At 35.3% G+C, this 17,153-nt stretch overlaps 1 protein-coding gene across 9 annotated transcripts in view; it reads left to right on the top strand.

The window, feature by feature from the left end:
- Positions 1-17,153, top strand: part of GRIK2 (glutamate ionotropic receptor kainate type subunit 2) — a 731,316-nt gene that overhangs the window by 277,884 nt on the left and 436,279 nt on the right. For all 9 annotated transcript variants that reach the window (XM_061427731.1, XM_061427738.1, XM_061427736.1 and 6 more), the window contains exons 2-3: positions 3,735-3,902; positions 7,788-8,045. In XM_061427731.1, the coding sequence (XP_061283715.1) occupies positions 3,735-3,902; positions 7,788-8,045 (426 nt within the window). The remainder of the gene's footprint in view (positions 1-3,734; positions 3,903-7,787; positions 8,046-17,153) is intronic.

Below are 17,153 nucleotides of genomic sequence, written 5' to 3'. Positions count from 1 at the left end.
TCAGTTCCCTCATCTGCCGAGGACAGGTCCAGTCCTACTAACACTCCTGCTTTCCCCTTACTGCCTTTATCCTACCAAGTATGGCGTGGTTCTATATATTCTTTTCCATTCGTCAAGTACTCTTGTCCACTCTCAGCTGGTGTTCTGCATGCACTTCTGTGTCTGAAGGTGTATTCCTGATGTATCCATGAAGGGAGATGTACTCCACATCCACCTATTTTTTCCACCATCGTGTTCTCCCCCTAAACTTTCTGTTTTTTATTGTTTTGTACCTCTGTCCATGGGGATTCTGTAGGCAAGAATACTGTAGTGGGTTTCTATGTGTTCCTCCAGGGGATCTTCCTAACCCCGGGATCAAACCCAGGTCTCCCACATTGCAGGTCGCTTCATTACCATCTGAGCCACTAGGGAAGCCCCCAAATACTGGAGTATATAGCCTATCCCTTCTCTAGGGGATCTTCCCAACCCAGGAATCAAACCAGGGTCTCCTGCACTGCAGGCAGATTCTTTACCAGCTGATCTACCCAGGGAAGCCCTACTATGAATATTCTTGTACATGTTTTTCTTTCTTCTTCTTCTTTTTTCTTGTTAAGGTGTTTGAACTTTTTGTTTTATATTGAGGTATAGCCAATTAACAATGTTGTGATAGTGTCAGGTGAACAATGAAAGGACTCTGTCATACATATTCAGGTATCCTACTACTACTACTACTAAGTCACTTCAGTCATGTCCGACTCTGTGCGATCCCATAGACGGCAGCCCACCAGGCTCCTCCATCCTTGGGATTCTCCAGGCAAGAACACTGGAGTGGGTTGCCATTTCCTTCTCCAGTGCATGAATGTGAAAAGTGAAAGTGAAGTTGCTCAGTAGTGTCAGACCCTCAGCGACCCCATGGACTGCAGCCTACCAGGCTCCTCTGTCCATGGGATTTTCCAGGCAAGAGTACTGGAGTGGGGTGCCACTGCCTTCTCCAATTCAGGTATCCATTCTCCCCCAAACTCCCCTCCCATCCAGATTGCTGCATAACATTGAGCAGAGTTCCATGTGCTCTACAGTAGGTCCTTGTTGATTATCCACTCTAAATATGGCAGTGTGTACCTGTCTATCCCAAACTCCCTAACTATCCCTTCCCACCATCCTTCCCTCTGGCAACCATAAGCTTGGCTTAAAGTCTGTGTGTCTGTTTCTTGTCTTGTAAGTTCATTTGTATCATTTCTATTTAGATTCCACATATAAGAGATGTCATACAACATTTCTTCTTATTTTGATGAACATAGATATACAGTTTTTCTTGGACATAAAACCTGGAGCAAAATTTGGGGCCACAGAGTTGGTGTAGTCTCAATATTAGAAGACTCTGACACATAATTTTCAAAGTAGATTGTTATTTTGAAGAGTGGTGAAGGATAGGAAAGTTGTAACCTGCTATCATCATGTGCTGACCATTTCTGTATCCTTATTTTCTATTTATGCATGCTAAGTTGCTTAAGTCATATCTGACTTTGTGCGACGCTATGGACTGTAACCTGCCAGGCTCCTCTCTGTCCATGGGATTCTCCAGGCAAGAATACTGGAGTGGGTTGCCATGCTCTCCTCCAGGGGATTTCCCCCATTTTGCACTTATACAACATTCAAATTAAAATTTGAACAGAGAAAAGTAGAAGATTCAGTTTTTCTTTTCTTTTCTTTTTTTTGCTGTTAAATGACTTTAGGTTTGCATTTCTGGAATCAATTCTGTGTTCTAATTAAGCTTAAGTACTTTCCAATTACTCAATTATTTTTCTGTCCCATATATATGATCTTACATTTGTAACTGCATATTTTTAGTGAAGTCATCTTATCTCATGTTTTAGGAATTAGGAATTTTTGTGTATTTTGCCTGAATGAAATTTTGAAGAAAATTACTAATTTGTAGTGGAATAGGCAAGGGCTTGGAAGTCAGGCATGAACAGATTCTAATGTTGCCTCTATCATTTGATAGCTGCATGATCTTTAGTCACAAGATTGTTTTCTGTAAAATTATACTACTTGGGATTGCTTTGAAAACTCAGTGAAATCTTAAACACTTATGTAGTGTTTGCTCTATGGTCATCACTGATTCTAAGTGCTTTGTTATGACACAATTTGCTCTCTATTAACAATTCTATGTACTAGCTCTATCATCATCTCTTTTTTTAGAAATGAAGAAACTCAGACTGAAGATTTAAGCAACTGCCCACTATGCCTGGGATGACAAGTGGCAGAGTCAGAATGTAAACACAGTTTGGCTCTGGAGTCCATGCTCATACCACTGTTCTCCGCATACATGACATCTAATTTTGTTCTTGACACCCATTAAGTATTTGGATGTCAATAAATACTTATTATCCTTCTGCTTAGCATAACCCACCATGATTTAAAACATATTCAGAATATAATTTCACAATAAGTAAGTTGGCTGTTCTGTAACCATACCATCAAATTAGTTGAAAAAATAAGCAATATATTTCCAACTAATATGCTGTAAAATGAAATATTTCCAATTCTTCCTGAATATAAATTTGTCCAATCACTGCGGTATCTTCTGAGTCCTAATTCCTCATATTTGGAGAAATTATTACCACACCATGACTTTCTTACTCATTTAGAATAGGTAGTGTGCTGATGTCTCCTGACATTCATGTGTCAAAAGACTTTTGATGAGGGATGAATTGCAAGCTGTGGAAATGTCCTATTCAAGGGAGTTTATTTGTGAATGACTGTGCTGAGAGCACATGGTGTGAAGTTTGAAAGGGAGAAAAATAAATGTTCATTATTTTTAATGTTTTGGTTTCCTAAAGACAGAGGTTGGAGGATGTCAGCTATTAGGTGCTCCCCCTTTCATTTCATTCACCAAACCAACAAGGAAGAGATTCTCTTGGAGACAAAGGTCTCAGTTAGGTCACTCACAACTGAAGAGAGAGAGAGGATATCAAGGCTGGGACACAGCTGAGGGGACTGGTCTGAGACGCAGCTGGTGGAAGGTGCCAAATGGAAAGAACACATGGTTAAATTATATTCCACATTTTATGACCAAAATCATTTGCTAAAGTGTTATTCACTGCCTAAGGAATTTTCATGGTTTGGGAGAGCTATCTTTCAAAAATGTCAAGTCTTTTCTGAAACAGGATGTAGAGTAAAACACATAGAAAATGCTACTTTGTTCTTTTTCTTGCAAGTAAAATGCTGCAATTTGCAAGTAAATAAGTATTTTGGGTTTTTAACATGGTAAGTTATTATTAAACTTAAAACTATTAAAAATTGTGCTAAGGAATTCAGATGTCTGAATTAACAGAGACAAATTTAATACAGTTTTCCCAATGCTAACCTTATAGCTTTGTATCAATATAGAGGACTGATCATTTTGGAACTGTGTGCAGATCTTTAAGAGTTCAGTACTTAATGCAGGACCTATATATACCTAGGCCCTAAAAGAAGCAACTACTAAATAAAAAGGCAAAATCATATTCAAATCATATAAAATTTTGATATCAATATCAAAGAAATTTTGCCAGTGTGAATTTACGTTAAAGGGCATAAATTCAAATTTTCGTTTGAATATTTGAAGTATTCATACTCCACATTCTTAGACAAATCACATATACTCTCACACACTCAAACAAATTAAGTACCCAAATACATACATATAAGTACAGATACCTTCCAAGATTTTCTCCATCTTGTAAGAACTGTGTGATTTTTCCTTTCTTTGCCAGGTGGTATTTTTGAATATGTGGAATCTGGCCCAATGGGAGCTGAGGAACTTGCATTCAGATTTGCTGTGAATACAATCAACAGAAACAGAACCTTGTTGCCCAACACCACCCTAACCTATGACACCCAGAAAATAAACCTCTATGACAGTTTTGAAGCATCCAAGAAAGGTAAGTGATAGATATTTAATAGTGTGTTTTCTGAAATTCAAATTTTTAGCTACTCTTAAGAGATTTCTTAATCTATAAAGTAATTAATAAGTCACTAGAAATATTTTCATGCAAATATTTCTTTTTGAGCTGCACTTACATTTTTTTTTCAGGAAGGGTAAAGTGATATGATTACCTGCTGAAAGAATTTGCTTATAACATGAAATGTAGTTACATCTGGGTTAGTGAAGTTGTTTTCTTTTCCCCCATTAATCCTTTTGTTTTACTACTAAACTATTCCTATTTTAAGAACCTACTAAAATAAAAAAAATACCATCAGTGGATTTTACCAAGGTTTACAATCCAATTTTACATGTTTATTTGCATTATGGGTTAATTCTACTTTACTGCTCTGGTCTTAATTTACTGAGTGTCTTGAAAGTTCTATGGTTCCAAGTGACTTAAAAATGTCAGCCCAATTTTAAAACTTAATTGGAAAAATTGGATCAATCTTTCATTTATGTTGCCTAGTTTTTAGCCACTTGATATTTCTTTTTGTAACTGAGAATAAATGGCTAATGATATAAAAATTGGATTACATGAAGAAATAATAAAAATACCTTATGAATATTATTTGTTATTTTATAAAGCTGTATTTTCAATATGAGTAGAAATATAATTTCTGAGATATGAGTTTAATACATATATTAAAGAAAGTAATAGAGAAACTACTGTCAAGACATTATTTTAACCAAACAGTTTAGAAATAAATATGTTTTGAGAGATGTTTTCATTGGCTTACTTTGTCTAAGTAGGTGATCTTTTCTTTTGCATAGTTAGCATTCATGTAATTAAATTCCACAAGGTAGATTTTCTCAAAGGAGTAGACTTAGCGTTTGTTCTAAATTCTTATTTTTAAGACAGTACTTGCTACACACACACAAAAAAAAGACAGTACTTGCTATTCTGTAATGCTAATACTGTTTTATTAGCTACCTTACATTGATAGAAATGTACATAATTACTTATAATTCTAACTCAGTACAGAGTTCTTCTAAATTCATTAATATTAATAGAAGTTGATAAGATATAATATTTCTTAAGATGAAAGTATCCTTCTTTTCCCCCAGCTAACTAGTGTTTATCAAAGCCTATGTTCTGCCTGCCCTTTGAATTCATATCTTTATGAATAAAAATAAGTTTCCACATTTCAGAACCATGTCAGGGTGATGAAAGGTTTTGAAGGCTGAAAAAGGGGGTAAAGGTTATTGTGAAATATGACGTGTGTCATCATAATTGCAAAATAAGTCATTAGCTGCAAGACAAGAGCATTTGATTAGTGACATCATTCATGATTATTTCCATTAGGAAGAAGAAGCTCTGTCTCAAATGAAATAATTTAGACCAAAGAATATGGAATATGAGTACAGTATAAATAAAATATTAATAGATTTCCTAATGGTGACTTCAAAGTAGCAACATAAAAAAAAAGTAGACTAGAATGTTCTGATAACAAACATCTTACTACCTTGGGAATATCTTAGCAAAACTATGAGGTGGTAAACTCATTTGGTTTTTAGAATATTAAAAACTATTTACAGATTTTTCACTCATTAAAAATCCATTGGGAATCTAATTCCTGAAGTGACTTTTGCCTGAAGCTGAAAAAAGCTCATATAAGTGTATGAATAACTTTCTTTGTGAGATACTTAAATGGTGGATGTCATGGTGTGGATCTTGTCTTGGGAAGCACTTGCTTGTTGACCTATGACTGCTTGGGTGGCACAGCAATATGTAAAGAGATAATATGAAGTGAAAGTTGCTCAGTCGTGTCTGGAATTCTCATCCCAAAATACTGAAGTGGGTAGCCCATTCCCTTCTCCAGGGGATCTTCCCAACACATTGGAGGCAGATTCTTTACCATCTCAGCCACCAGGGAAGCCCAAGAATACTGGAGTGGGTAGCCAATCCCTTCTTCAGCAGATCTGCCCAACCCAGGAATTAAACCGGGGTCTCCTGCATTGCAGGCGGATTCTTTACCAGCTGAGCTACCAGAGAAGCCCACTAATAAAAAGGAGAGATCTAATATAGTTTTGAATCTTATGAGACCTCAATAATATATGTGATACTGATATGATTTATTATAAAATACCAATTCATTTGGACATTGTTAAACTTTTTAAAATTTGTTTTTCCAAGAATGTATGTTCAATGTTTAAATTTTCACTGATCAATGATCTTATATTTTTAATAGATAATACTGTTTTGCTCAATAAACTCTGATGCATTAGAATTTGAATTATTATTTGAATCATATATTGCTTTTGAATGACTCCTCTGATACCCCAAAACTCTATTTTTTCTTTGAAACACACTTCAGAAGCTCTGTATAAGCTAAAATAATGTTTTTAACTTTTCTTGATTTGTGACTTGTCAAAAATCTAGAGAAGGAAGATCTTTTATTTTCAGTGTATGTGAATTAAAATTTATGTGAGTGAAAAACTTGAGGCTCCAAACTTTCTACTGATTCAGAATTCTGATTATTACTTTAAAAGTAAGAATCTATATGTGTTCAAAAACTATATATTTATATCGAATTGAATTTTTGAAAAAAGATTAAACAAATGTGTTTTTTTCCTAAAATTTATTTATTAAATATCTCTGTGCTTAAGAATCCATCCATCAAATTGCATTTTATGTGGCAAAATCTCTGAAGGAAAAATCAGTAAATTTTGCACAGTAGAATGACAAATTATTTTGAAAGAATTAAGACTGAAAATCTAATTGATCCCTAAATTCCAGTAACAATAGTCATCTGTTATATATTTTAGTCATCCTTATATATTTTCAGGGATAGACAGACTGTTGCTTCTTGGAACAGACTTCCATATTTGAACATTTCTTCTCTTAAGTTGTGTCAGAATTCATGAGACACTTCTATACATTTGCCCTAATTCCTCCTTTTCCAGTCAAAAGAAACACATTTTAGCCTCTTTCACAGATTAGATTCTTCATGTATTTAAAGATGAGTTTCATGTTTCCAGTAATTATTGACTTTCTAGACCCAGACTTACCAGTTGCTTTAATATACCTTACACAATTTAAAGTCCTGTCACAGTTTTGCTGTTTCTGTCTAAATACCTTCTAATTTGTTTATGTGTCTCTTAATTACTATAATTATTATTTATGTGAATAAAATTTTCTACACATAAATATAAACTTAAAACTAATTTAGTACATCATAAAAGTCTTACAGTATCCAAAAGCCGAATAAATAAAGATTAGATATTTCTGTATTTAATTAAATACTTTGATGTTCTTCCTACTCAATGAGATTAATCCCTATGGACTCACCCTCTGTGACTCATGTCAGGTTTTGTATGGGCATTTGTATGCACAGCTTGACCTATATCATCAGATATTGCAGATACTAAACCATGTGCCCATCCATAGCTTTTTAGATGGGCCATGAAAAATACATGGATTCTGTTTCAGAGTTTGAAATTGTAGAGGATGACCAGAGAATTTGGGAAGGAACGTTATTCCCCTGATTTGAAGTATTTCCCTGAAGTATCCCCTGGATATGAAGTATTTTTGCAAAATGAATATTCACCCCTTAAATTCTAAAATATTCTCTCTCTTTCTCCTTCCCCTTCTCTTCCCTTGACATTATTTGTGGAGTTATTATATTTGAACATTAGGCTGTAGGTGTGTAGGTGAATTTCCCTTCTAACAGACTGAGAATATTTGGAGTTAGGCAAAATGTAAAATCAGCTAGATGTAGATGTTATATTAAGGGCAAACAAATCGTCCTTCAGGATGATGCCTTTGGGACAATGATAATGTGGTACTGTTGGCACACTGGCATCTCCTCTCATTACTGACAGACTTCTGTCTCCTCTGCAGCCTGTGATCAGCTGTCTCTTGGGGTGGCTGCCATCTTCGGGCCTTCACACAGCTCTTCGGCAAATGCAGTTCAGTCTATCTGCAATGCTCTGGGGGTTCCCCACATCCAGACCCGCTGGAAGCACCAGGTGTCAGACAACAAAGATTCCTTCTATGTCAGTCTCTACCCAGACTTCTCTTCACTCAGCCGTGCCATTTTGGACTTGGTGCAGTTCTTCAAGTGGAAAACTGTCACAGTTGTCTATGATGACAGCACTGGTAAGAAAAAATCAGTAGCCTTTGGGGCTATGCTTTAAATATAGATAATTTTCTGAAACTCATTTGAGATTCTTTTTGTGTTATTGTTTTTTGTTTTAAAATTAAGGGATAGAAAAACATTTGTAATCAAACACTAATTTCATATATCCAAATAAAGAACAACTAAATCATACATTTTTTTCCCTGTGTATGTGTAAAATAAGCACTTTTGTTGTGGAAATGATCAATTACTGTGAACTATAGTGTTGGATGAAGGATAGAGATAGTATGAAATAGCGCATTGAAACATTTATTCAAACATTTTTTTTCTACCAGTTTCAGTGTATTTTCCCAAAGTGAAGCCTTATAATGAGCTGTCACTGAAGCTTATCAAGAAATCTAGAGAAATAAAGAAATTCAGAATTTTGCCTTAACATTTTCTGTAATTATTTATGTGCAAAGAATGTGTATAAAAATAATAACCTTTCTATCTGTATAGCATGTTAAAATACCCATTGAAATTCTTAGAGTTTTGGGAACTGTTTATATGCATACATAAGGGCTTACTACATAGTATTTATTTTTGTGTCTTTAAATGAATATTTGCTGGCTAGAGGTTGTCTGTGCTTTCCTGTTGTAATGCATGTTATTTTTACATGAATGGTTATCTTGAAGTGTCAAATAAAAATAAGTCTCAGAAATACAAAGAAAGTAAAAAGTAAAATAAAGTAATAATTTCCTTGTAAGTTATATTGGTGAAGAAACTGCATACTATTTTATTACCTAGTGATAAGAAATTTCACATTAAGATGTTTATCACTGGTCTACAGGGAGTTACAGGGTTGGAAAAACAATGTAAATAATTTGAAGTTTTTTTTTTTTAAATGGGATAAGAAAGAGTAAGTCTAAATATACATTAATAGTGTAATTTTGTGAGCTTTCCCCAGGTGGCACAGTGGTAAAGAATCTGCCCATCAGTGCAGGAGACAGCAGGAGACACAAGATACAAGAGGTGCGGTGTGATCCCTGTGTCAGGAAGATTCCCTGGAGTAGGAGATGGAAACCCATTCTAATATTCTTGCCTGGAAAATTCCGTAGACAGAGGATCCTGGCAGCTACAGTCCACTGGGTCACAAAGAGTCAGACACAACAGAGCACATGTGCACACACACACACAAGTGTAATTTTGCACTTGTTAGTTAAAAAAGTAAAATTTTTATTTAAAACTTAACTTTAGAAAGAATACTTAAATTCCTAAAATAACCTAAGTACCTTTGATGTGGTTTTTAGCATAAAATAGAGTTACTAAATCTATTGCATTGTTTTATTCTAAATCATTATTTTCTGTCATTGATAAAGTTATACATGTCAAATTATGAATGGCAGGTTCTATGTGAATGGTTTCTCTGAGCATGTATAACATGATGTTCCAGGGCTAGCTCAGTTGCAAACTGGTCCACTTATGTTTACATGTGTGCTAAGTCACTTCAGTCGTGTCCAACTCTGTGCAGCCCTATCGACTGTAGCTTGCCAAGCTTCTCCATCCATGGGATTCGCCAGGCAAAACTAGGCAGGCTCTTTACCACTAGTGCCACCTGGAAAGCTCCGCTTATGTTTATGAATGGTCATATATAGAGATATACAAAATATGAATATAAATTCATTGTGAATCCATTGTTGATTTACTTCTCCTTTTCTTCCTGTTATAATGCAGGTGAATTCTGACTAAATATTATATATCCTCATATGCACATGCACATACACATGGTCTATACACACATATATAATACATATATATGTATGTTAGATGTGATATTTTATACTTATTTATTATCTTAAAGCCCCTCATAGTAGAAAGAGGGTTGGCAAATGTCTGAAATATTTATGATATACCACCTTTCCTTACTATTCTGTGTGTATGCATATGGGTTTGACATTTTTATTTCATATATGTGGTTCTTGAGTGATTGAAAAAAGGGATAATAAGATTTGTAATCAAGGTCACATCATAGTCTGGCAAAGCAGTGTTTCATATATAATTGATCCTTTGGTTGAGTGTTATTCTAAATATTTACTTCATTGAGACAAATTTAAACAGATATATAGAGTCAGTTAATTAGATATATAGACTTTTAATGGAAACTTGACCTGGAGATTAAACTTATTAAAAAATTTAGTTACTATTTAAAAGAAACTTTACCACAGCTAACACTTTAAGTTGATATCAATACTTACATATTCCAAAAGTCTTTGATTATTTCAATATGAGTGCTAAGAGTCATTATAGGATTATTCATAGAATAGGTATCCTTAAAAATCATCTGAGGGGAAAAAAAGCATGTTAATGCTTCATTTTATGCAATATTTAATCCAACAAATTTTGATTAAACATCTGCTACATGCCAGGGACAATACCAGGTGTGAGTATATGCCAGTAAAAGAAAGAAACTCCTGGCCCTTCTTGAATTTCTAGTTTCCAATTCAGAACATGAAATTATTCATGTTTTTAGTATTATTTGTAGTGAAATAATTGCCTCTATAGCCTCTGTATTATGTGTGCTCTTCCCTTTAATTTAACAGACTTTTGAGAACTTTGCTATTCTTGATTTTTTTGTTTTTTTAGAGGCTAGAGCTGAATCAAAGATACATAGAAGATTCTCTTTGAACTGTGTTAGTAAATATATAGAAGTAGGCTTATTTTGTTTGTTTTGGTATGTTTAGAAGTCTCAAGGTGGAATTTTAACAATAGAACTCAACAGAGAAAATCTGTAAACATCCCAAGTGAACAAGATGACTATTTGATCATGTGGGAGAAAATCTGATGACAGCTAGGACTGTGAACTGAAATGGGAGAACATACACCTTATACCCAATGAGATAAACATTACAAACTTCATTATGGACTTATATATCTGCTGTTCATTGCAGCATGAAATGTGTATTTTATTTATGTTTCTTTTTTCCCTTTCCAGATTTATTATGTGTGCTCTTCCTCCCATTTATATTCATTTCTGTTTTGTTGTGTTGTCCAGTTTGATACATGATAATTATACTTTCATCCAGTCTTTGTTCCCACCCCCAAAACAGATGGGATGATAGATGAAATATAGTGCTGGAGTAGGAGAAATTCTTAGAACGATGTTAACAGGAGCTGTTTATTTTTTATGATAATTAGCATTTGTTGTTGTCATGGATGAATGCTTTTAAACACCCTGAAAGTCTGTTATAGCTCTGAATGATGTCCAAAATGATGGAAGAGAATTGGCTTCAGAAACAAAGCTGTGTTTCTGTCAGTCATTTTGGAACATATGATTCATTTTAAATATAAACTAAAAATAAGTTGGATGGCTCTCAGCTTGTAAGCAATTCCAAGATAAGTTGTGAATATTTGCTTTAAAATTCCTGTGTTTCATCTTTGTTTATAGATCAGCAGTCCATTAACAAAGAACTCTGAACTGGTAAACAGAAGCCTGGGATTCTAGTCCCAGTTTTGTCACTAAATTACTGGTACAACTTTGGAAAAGGGAAGAAGGAAGTTGAAATGACTACAGAAAACAGCTATAATGCACTAGGCATTGAGGTAGCTGTTATTGTACATAAATTATGACACTTAATCCTCAGAGCAATTCTATAAAAACAGCACAATTCTAGGGATATAGGTTATCAGCTCACTATCCTTGCTTCCTCTGGTAGTTGGCTCTTCTGCCCACCAGTAGCCCAAGGTAGAAACCTGAGCATCTGCCTTGATTCCAACCTTTCTTCAGCCCCACAATCAAGCTCTAATGGTTATTTAATTCTATACCTCTGATAACTCTTAAATCTGTTCATTTCTTTCATGCTTTCTAACTAATTCTTAAGTCAAAGTATTTCATCTGGATTATTACTAACAGCCTCCTAACTGATGTTCCTGCTAATCTAGTAAAAAGTAATTTTTAAAAATGCAATTCTGACTCATTATCCTATTAATAGTTTCTCTTGGTCTAAGGATAAAGTCAAAGCTTTTTTGAAAGTCTTACAAGACCTGATGTGATCTAGTTCCTGTAGCTCTCCAACATTTGAGTGTAAACTTGAATCTAAACCCTTCACTTATGTCTTTTAAATTGAGCTATTAAATTTCTTTTGGTTTTTGAAAAATACTGTCCTGTCCGCCTGTTTCTCTCATTCTGACTCCTGCTCCTCCTTCCCAGTAAACACTCACACACATGAACTTGTGTATTTGCACCCACACATTCATTTGCACCATTTGACTTAGATGTCACAAAGAAAGCCTGTCCTGACCCCAACTCCCAAGCAGGAACAGGTGTCCCTCAATACATTCCCATAGCATTGTGGTTCTCCTGTGACCCTCCCCCATGAGAACATCATTACATTACAGATGACTTTTCTTGGCTGAATTTTCCACTAGATCAAATACAAATCTGAATAGCTTGGAATCTAAGGCTGCCCGCCATTCTATCACTAGCACCTAGGTATTACCTGGCTAATGGAAATACTTGAATCAATATTTAAGGAATGAATGCATGAAAAGGTATTATCATATCCATTGTTTAGACAAAGAAGCTCCAATGGATTAAGTCATCTCTCCAAGGTCGACTCAGTTTGACAGCTTTTTAATACTTTGCCATCGAATAAGTAGATTCAACAATAATTTTCAGATATATAGATCTGATTTCCCCTATCATTTCAAAAATTTTATAAGTAATCTGGAATGAATTGTGCTTATATGTTAACAGCAGTCAAAATATATTTACTTGTTTACTTATTTGAACAACCATTATCAAGCATCTTCTGTATACCAGGTACAGATGCTGTGTTCAGCATGAGAGACAGGATTATAGGTAAAACTTTGTCTCTATGTGCTCAGAGTTGAGTGAGGGGGAGACAGAGCATGTGAGCAGGATACTATTATAGTGTAACAAGTGCAGATAGAGACAAGAAAATAATATTGTGACATTTTAGGAGATGAATATAGACATAAAAGAATTTAGGGGAGTGGAAGGTTTTAAAGCTGCCTTTAAAGGTTTTAAAGGCAGAGGAGATTTTGGAGAAGGTGAGATAATTTTGAAATTATCATAAAGCACAAGAAGAAATGCGTCAACTAGAGAAGGGGCTTAAGGGCGTAACGTGTAAATGTGAGAATGCCTGGGAAGCTGGTTTGTCAGGGAATTGCAGGCACTTCATTACATGGATCATCAGGAAAATGAAGATGAGGAAGAATGAGGGAGAATGTATACAAGGCCAATGTAGGAGAAATCAAGAAGAGCTTTTTCCTAGCTACTGTGCTTTGGAGTTTGCATGTTATAGCAGTATCAGTCATGTCTGCCGGATGTGAACCTGCTTTTCAAACCACATCGAGTGCCTCAGGGATAGACACTCAGTCAGTACCTTTTGGAGGCAATCAAAAAGGACACAGAGAGAGGGATATCCATAGACTGGACTTTGGATTGAAATCCTGGTTCTGTTGTGTAATTTTCAGCAAGTTACTTGACTTTAAAGACACGAGTTGACAACATTTGTAAATTGAAGATGATGCATACATCAAGGGATTGTTGTCATGACTAGTGAGATATGCAAAGTGCTTTATAGCTCCCATGTAGCCTAGCAGGAGCTTAAAAATGTCAACAGTAGAAATGCCTTGAGGACTTCCCTTATGGTTCAGGGTTGAAAATCTGTCTTCCAATGCAGGGGACATGGATTCGATCCCTGGTCGGGGAATGAAAATCCCACACATGCCGCAGGGCAAAAACAGAAGTCTGTGAGGTAACCAAAGACCTGGGCAGCCACGGGAAAAAAAAAAAAAAAAAATGCCATGTGCTGTGTTCTGTTTATTCCTAACTATAAGAAAAAGAAATTATCGTCAGTCCTACATTTTAAAATATGAGGATATTTGGATGTAGAAAGTTGAGATTAATCTGCCCAAGGTTTCACAGCAAGTAAATGGTGCTGTGCTATGCTTACGTGCTCAGTCATGTCCTACTCTGCAACCCCATGGACTGTAGCCCGCCAGTCTCCTTTGCCCATGGGGATTCTCCAGGCAAGAATACTGGAGTGGGTTGCCATGCCTTCCTCCAGGGGATCTTCCCAACCCAGGGATTGAACCCAGGTTTGAACCCACATTGCAGGCAGGTTCTTTAAAGACTGAGCCACCAAGGAAGCCCAAATAAATGGTAGATCTGGATTTTTGACCCAATGCTATCAAGTGCAGAACTCACTTTATTAAATATTGTGACATAATGATAGTTATTATGTTTTTATTTGGTTCATTTTGTTGTTACTATTTTATTTTAAGAACAGGAATGACATAGTCAGAACTTCTTTTGGTAGTTTCTCTGATTACAGTGTGGAGAATGCTTTAGGGCTATTCAGATAATATGGGGAATAGGATAAGACCAGAAGCAAGAGAATTTCTGAATTAGTCAAGGTGAAAAAAAGATAAGTCTCAATTAAAGAGTTTTTGATGGAAGGCTATTGAAATAGAATTCTGGGAAGATTTAGAAGATACAAATTGTAGGACTTAGTATGTAAGTACACAGAGAAGGAATGGAGAGAGAGATGGTAAGAATGACCACTTCATTTCTGGTCTGGACTACTCATCAATGGCACATTTACCTAAAAGAGGAAAACAAGAAAAAAAAATGTGGGAAAAGGTATAATAAGTCTTACTTTTAACACATTAAACTTGAAGCACCTTTGAATCATGCAGTTATATTGGAGACAGAAATCCATCTTGAAAAATAGAAGTTTAGTATGGGCATATAATGCTCCCATTGGCATTCCTCTGCTCTCCATTTGGACTTTACTTTGTGATAGGAGGAAATGAAGACAATTGACGAAAAACAGAGTCATGGTACAAGAAAGTTCAGAGTTGTGCTACTGAGTAGGCAGTCATGAAGACGCATAGAGACCTGAAAATAATTTAGGAGAGAGAATGTAAATTTTTTAATTAATGAGGAAAATCAGTAAATTTTTAAGATGTTAACATTAACAAACTTAACTTTCATTAATTTTATGATATGAGTATAGAAATAAAGGTCAGGACCTTTATCCTAAGCAAAAGCAGAAATGATTTCTTTACTAACTTTATTGACCTGAATGAACTTTATTTATAGACTATGTTCTAGATACTCCTGTGTGTGATTAGAGTTAGTTTAAGAAAAATGTGAAGTCAATTAATAGGGCTTCCCAGGTGGCGCACTGGGTGGAAATCCACCTGTAATGCAGGAGAGGCAGGAGACAGCAGTTCAATACCTGGGTCAGGAATATCCCCTGGAGAAGGACATGGCAATCCACTCCCGTATTCTTGCCTGGAGAACAAAGAGTTGGACATGACTGAAATGACTCAACATGCATGCACGAAGTCAATTAACAGTAAAAGTTATTTTATTTTGGGGGCTATCTTTGTTTAAATAGAATAAATAAAATTAAATAATTCAATAGATGCTAATGTGAAGAATATGTTTTTAGAAGTTACTAACTTTTGAATAATATAACAATTCCAGGGAAGCCTGTTATAAAACATATAACCAAATAAATTTAACTTTATTTCAAGGACTGGGATAATTTGAATCTAAGATGATTGACTATATGTTATATGTTCTAAGTGCAGAGCCTTCAAGTTCTTTAGTTCCAAGTGGAAATACAATTAGCAATTATGAGTTAAACCTAATTATTTGGATATAGGTGATTACATAGCATGGCATATTACTGCTTCCATCAAGTTGGTTCTGTATGAACATAGGTTCTTTATTTAAGCTTTATATAAAGCATATAGGCTTTATTTAAGGAAGCCTTGAAATTATTTGGAATATTATTATTAAACTTTGGTTACATGGTAGTATTTTAAAACATGTTCATAGAACTAATTCTTTCTCTGAGTTTTAAAATCTTTAAAGTACTGCCAACTCTAAAAGACAAGTATACAATTTCTAATCCATAACAATCATACATTTCATATTTCTGCAAATAGTGGAGTAAATACACATGTATGTCTACAGTGTCTATAATGATCATTAATATTTGCCAGTATTAGAAAATAAACAAAAGAATAACATAAAATAAGAATAATTTCCTGGTGGTAGCCAAACATTGCCGGTTTTCTATATTTAAATCTGGAACATATTGGCATGAGCATCTTGGTAGTTACTTTTCTCCTAGCCTTTTTCTGGTCTTATCTGTCTCCCTCCCTATTCTGTGTAGGAGAAAGATAGCACTTAAATTATCTTTCTGATGTATTTGACAATTTTGACTGTTCCTTTCTTTAGTGGAAGAGTAAAATTCTCCTAGTTTGGCCTCTGTGCCATCATTCTCTCCTTGTTATCTGCTTCTTTTCAGCTATTTATTCCCATTCTCATACTCTTAAACTCTTTTTTTTTCTTTCTCTGATCCTTAAAAGCTCATGTCATTCAAGGTTTTATTCCCAGGTTCCTGTTTTGTACTTGTTTACCTCGCTCTCCCTGAAGCCTTCCATCTGGCTCATGTCTTTCTTTGCCTGTATGCTAGAGACTCACCACTGGACACCTCTGATAGCTTCTGGCAAGTGCCCTACTCATAGATCCAGTCACCCATTGGTCATCTTTTTGTGGATATCTCACCCAGCATAACAAAAACAAACGTATTGCCTTTATTCCCAAACTTGCTTTTCCTCCTGGTTTTCTGTCTTCATCTAGCTAGATTCCTAGTGGTCATTCTAGATTCTTGTTTGTCCTCTCAAGCCTCATTTCTAACTGGTCACTTAATACCTCTCATTTTTATCTCACATTTCTCAAATTTACATCTTCCTCCATCCCAACCAGCTGTCTTAGTTAATATCCTTATTCTAAATCACCTAGACTATGTTCTGTCCTCTATTCAAGTTCATATCTCTGATGCAGACAAAATGGCCTTTTTAAAAAGGACAGTGTGGTGCTGTCATGCCCAGGCATAAAGCTGTTTGGTGGTTCCTCTTTTCTGGGAAAGATGAGTTCTAGATCCACAGCATGGCATGCAAGGCTTTCTCGTTGGCACTCTCATGCCTCTGATTTTCTTTCCCTGGTCTTTCCTTTCTCCACACTTATGCTGCAGCTCTCCCTGAATAATTGTAGTTCACCCTTAACAATCATCCTCTGTTCTGTCAAATCTCTTTGCTGTGCA

The sequence above is a fragment of the Bos javanicus genome, chromosome 9 (assembly GCF_032452875.1).
Source record: "Bos javanicus breed banteng chromosome 9, ARS-OSU_banteng_1.0, whole genome shotgun sequence".
Classification (NCBI taxonomy): Eukaryota; Metazoa; Chordata; class Mammalia; order Artiodactyla; family Bovidae; genus Bos; species Bos javanicus.
This window is presented reverse-complemented; position numbering and strand designations above follow the sequence as displayed.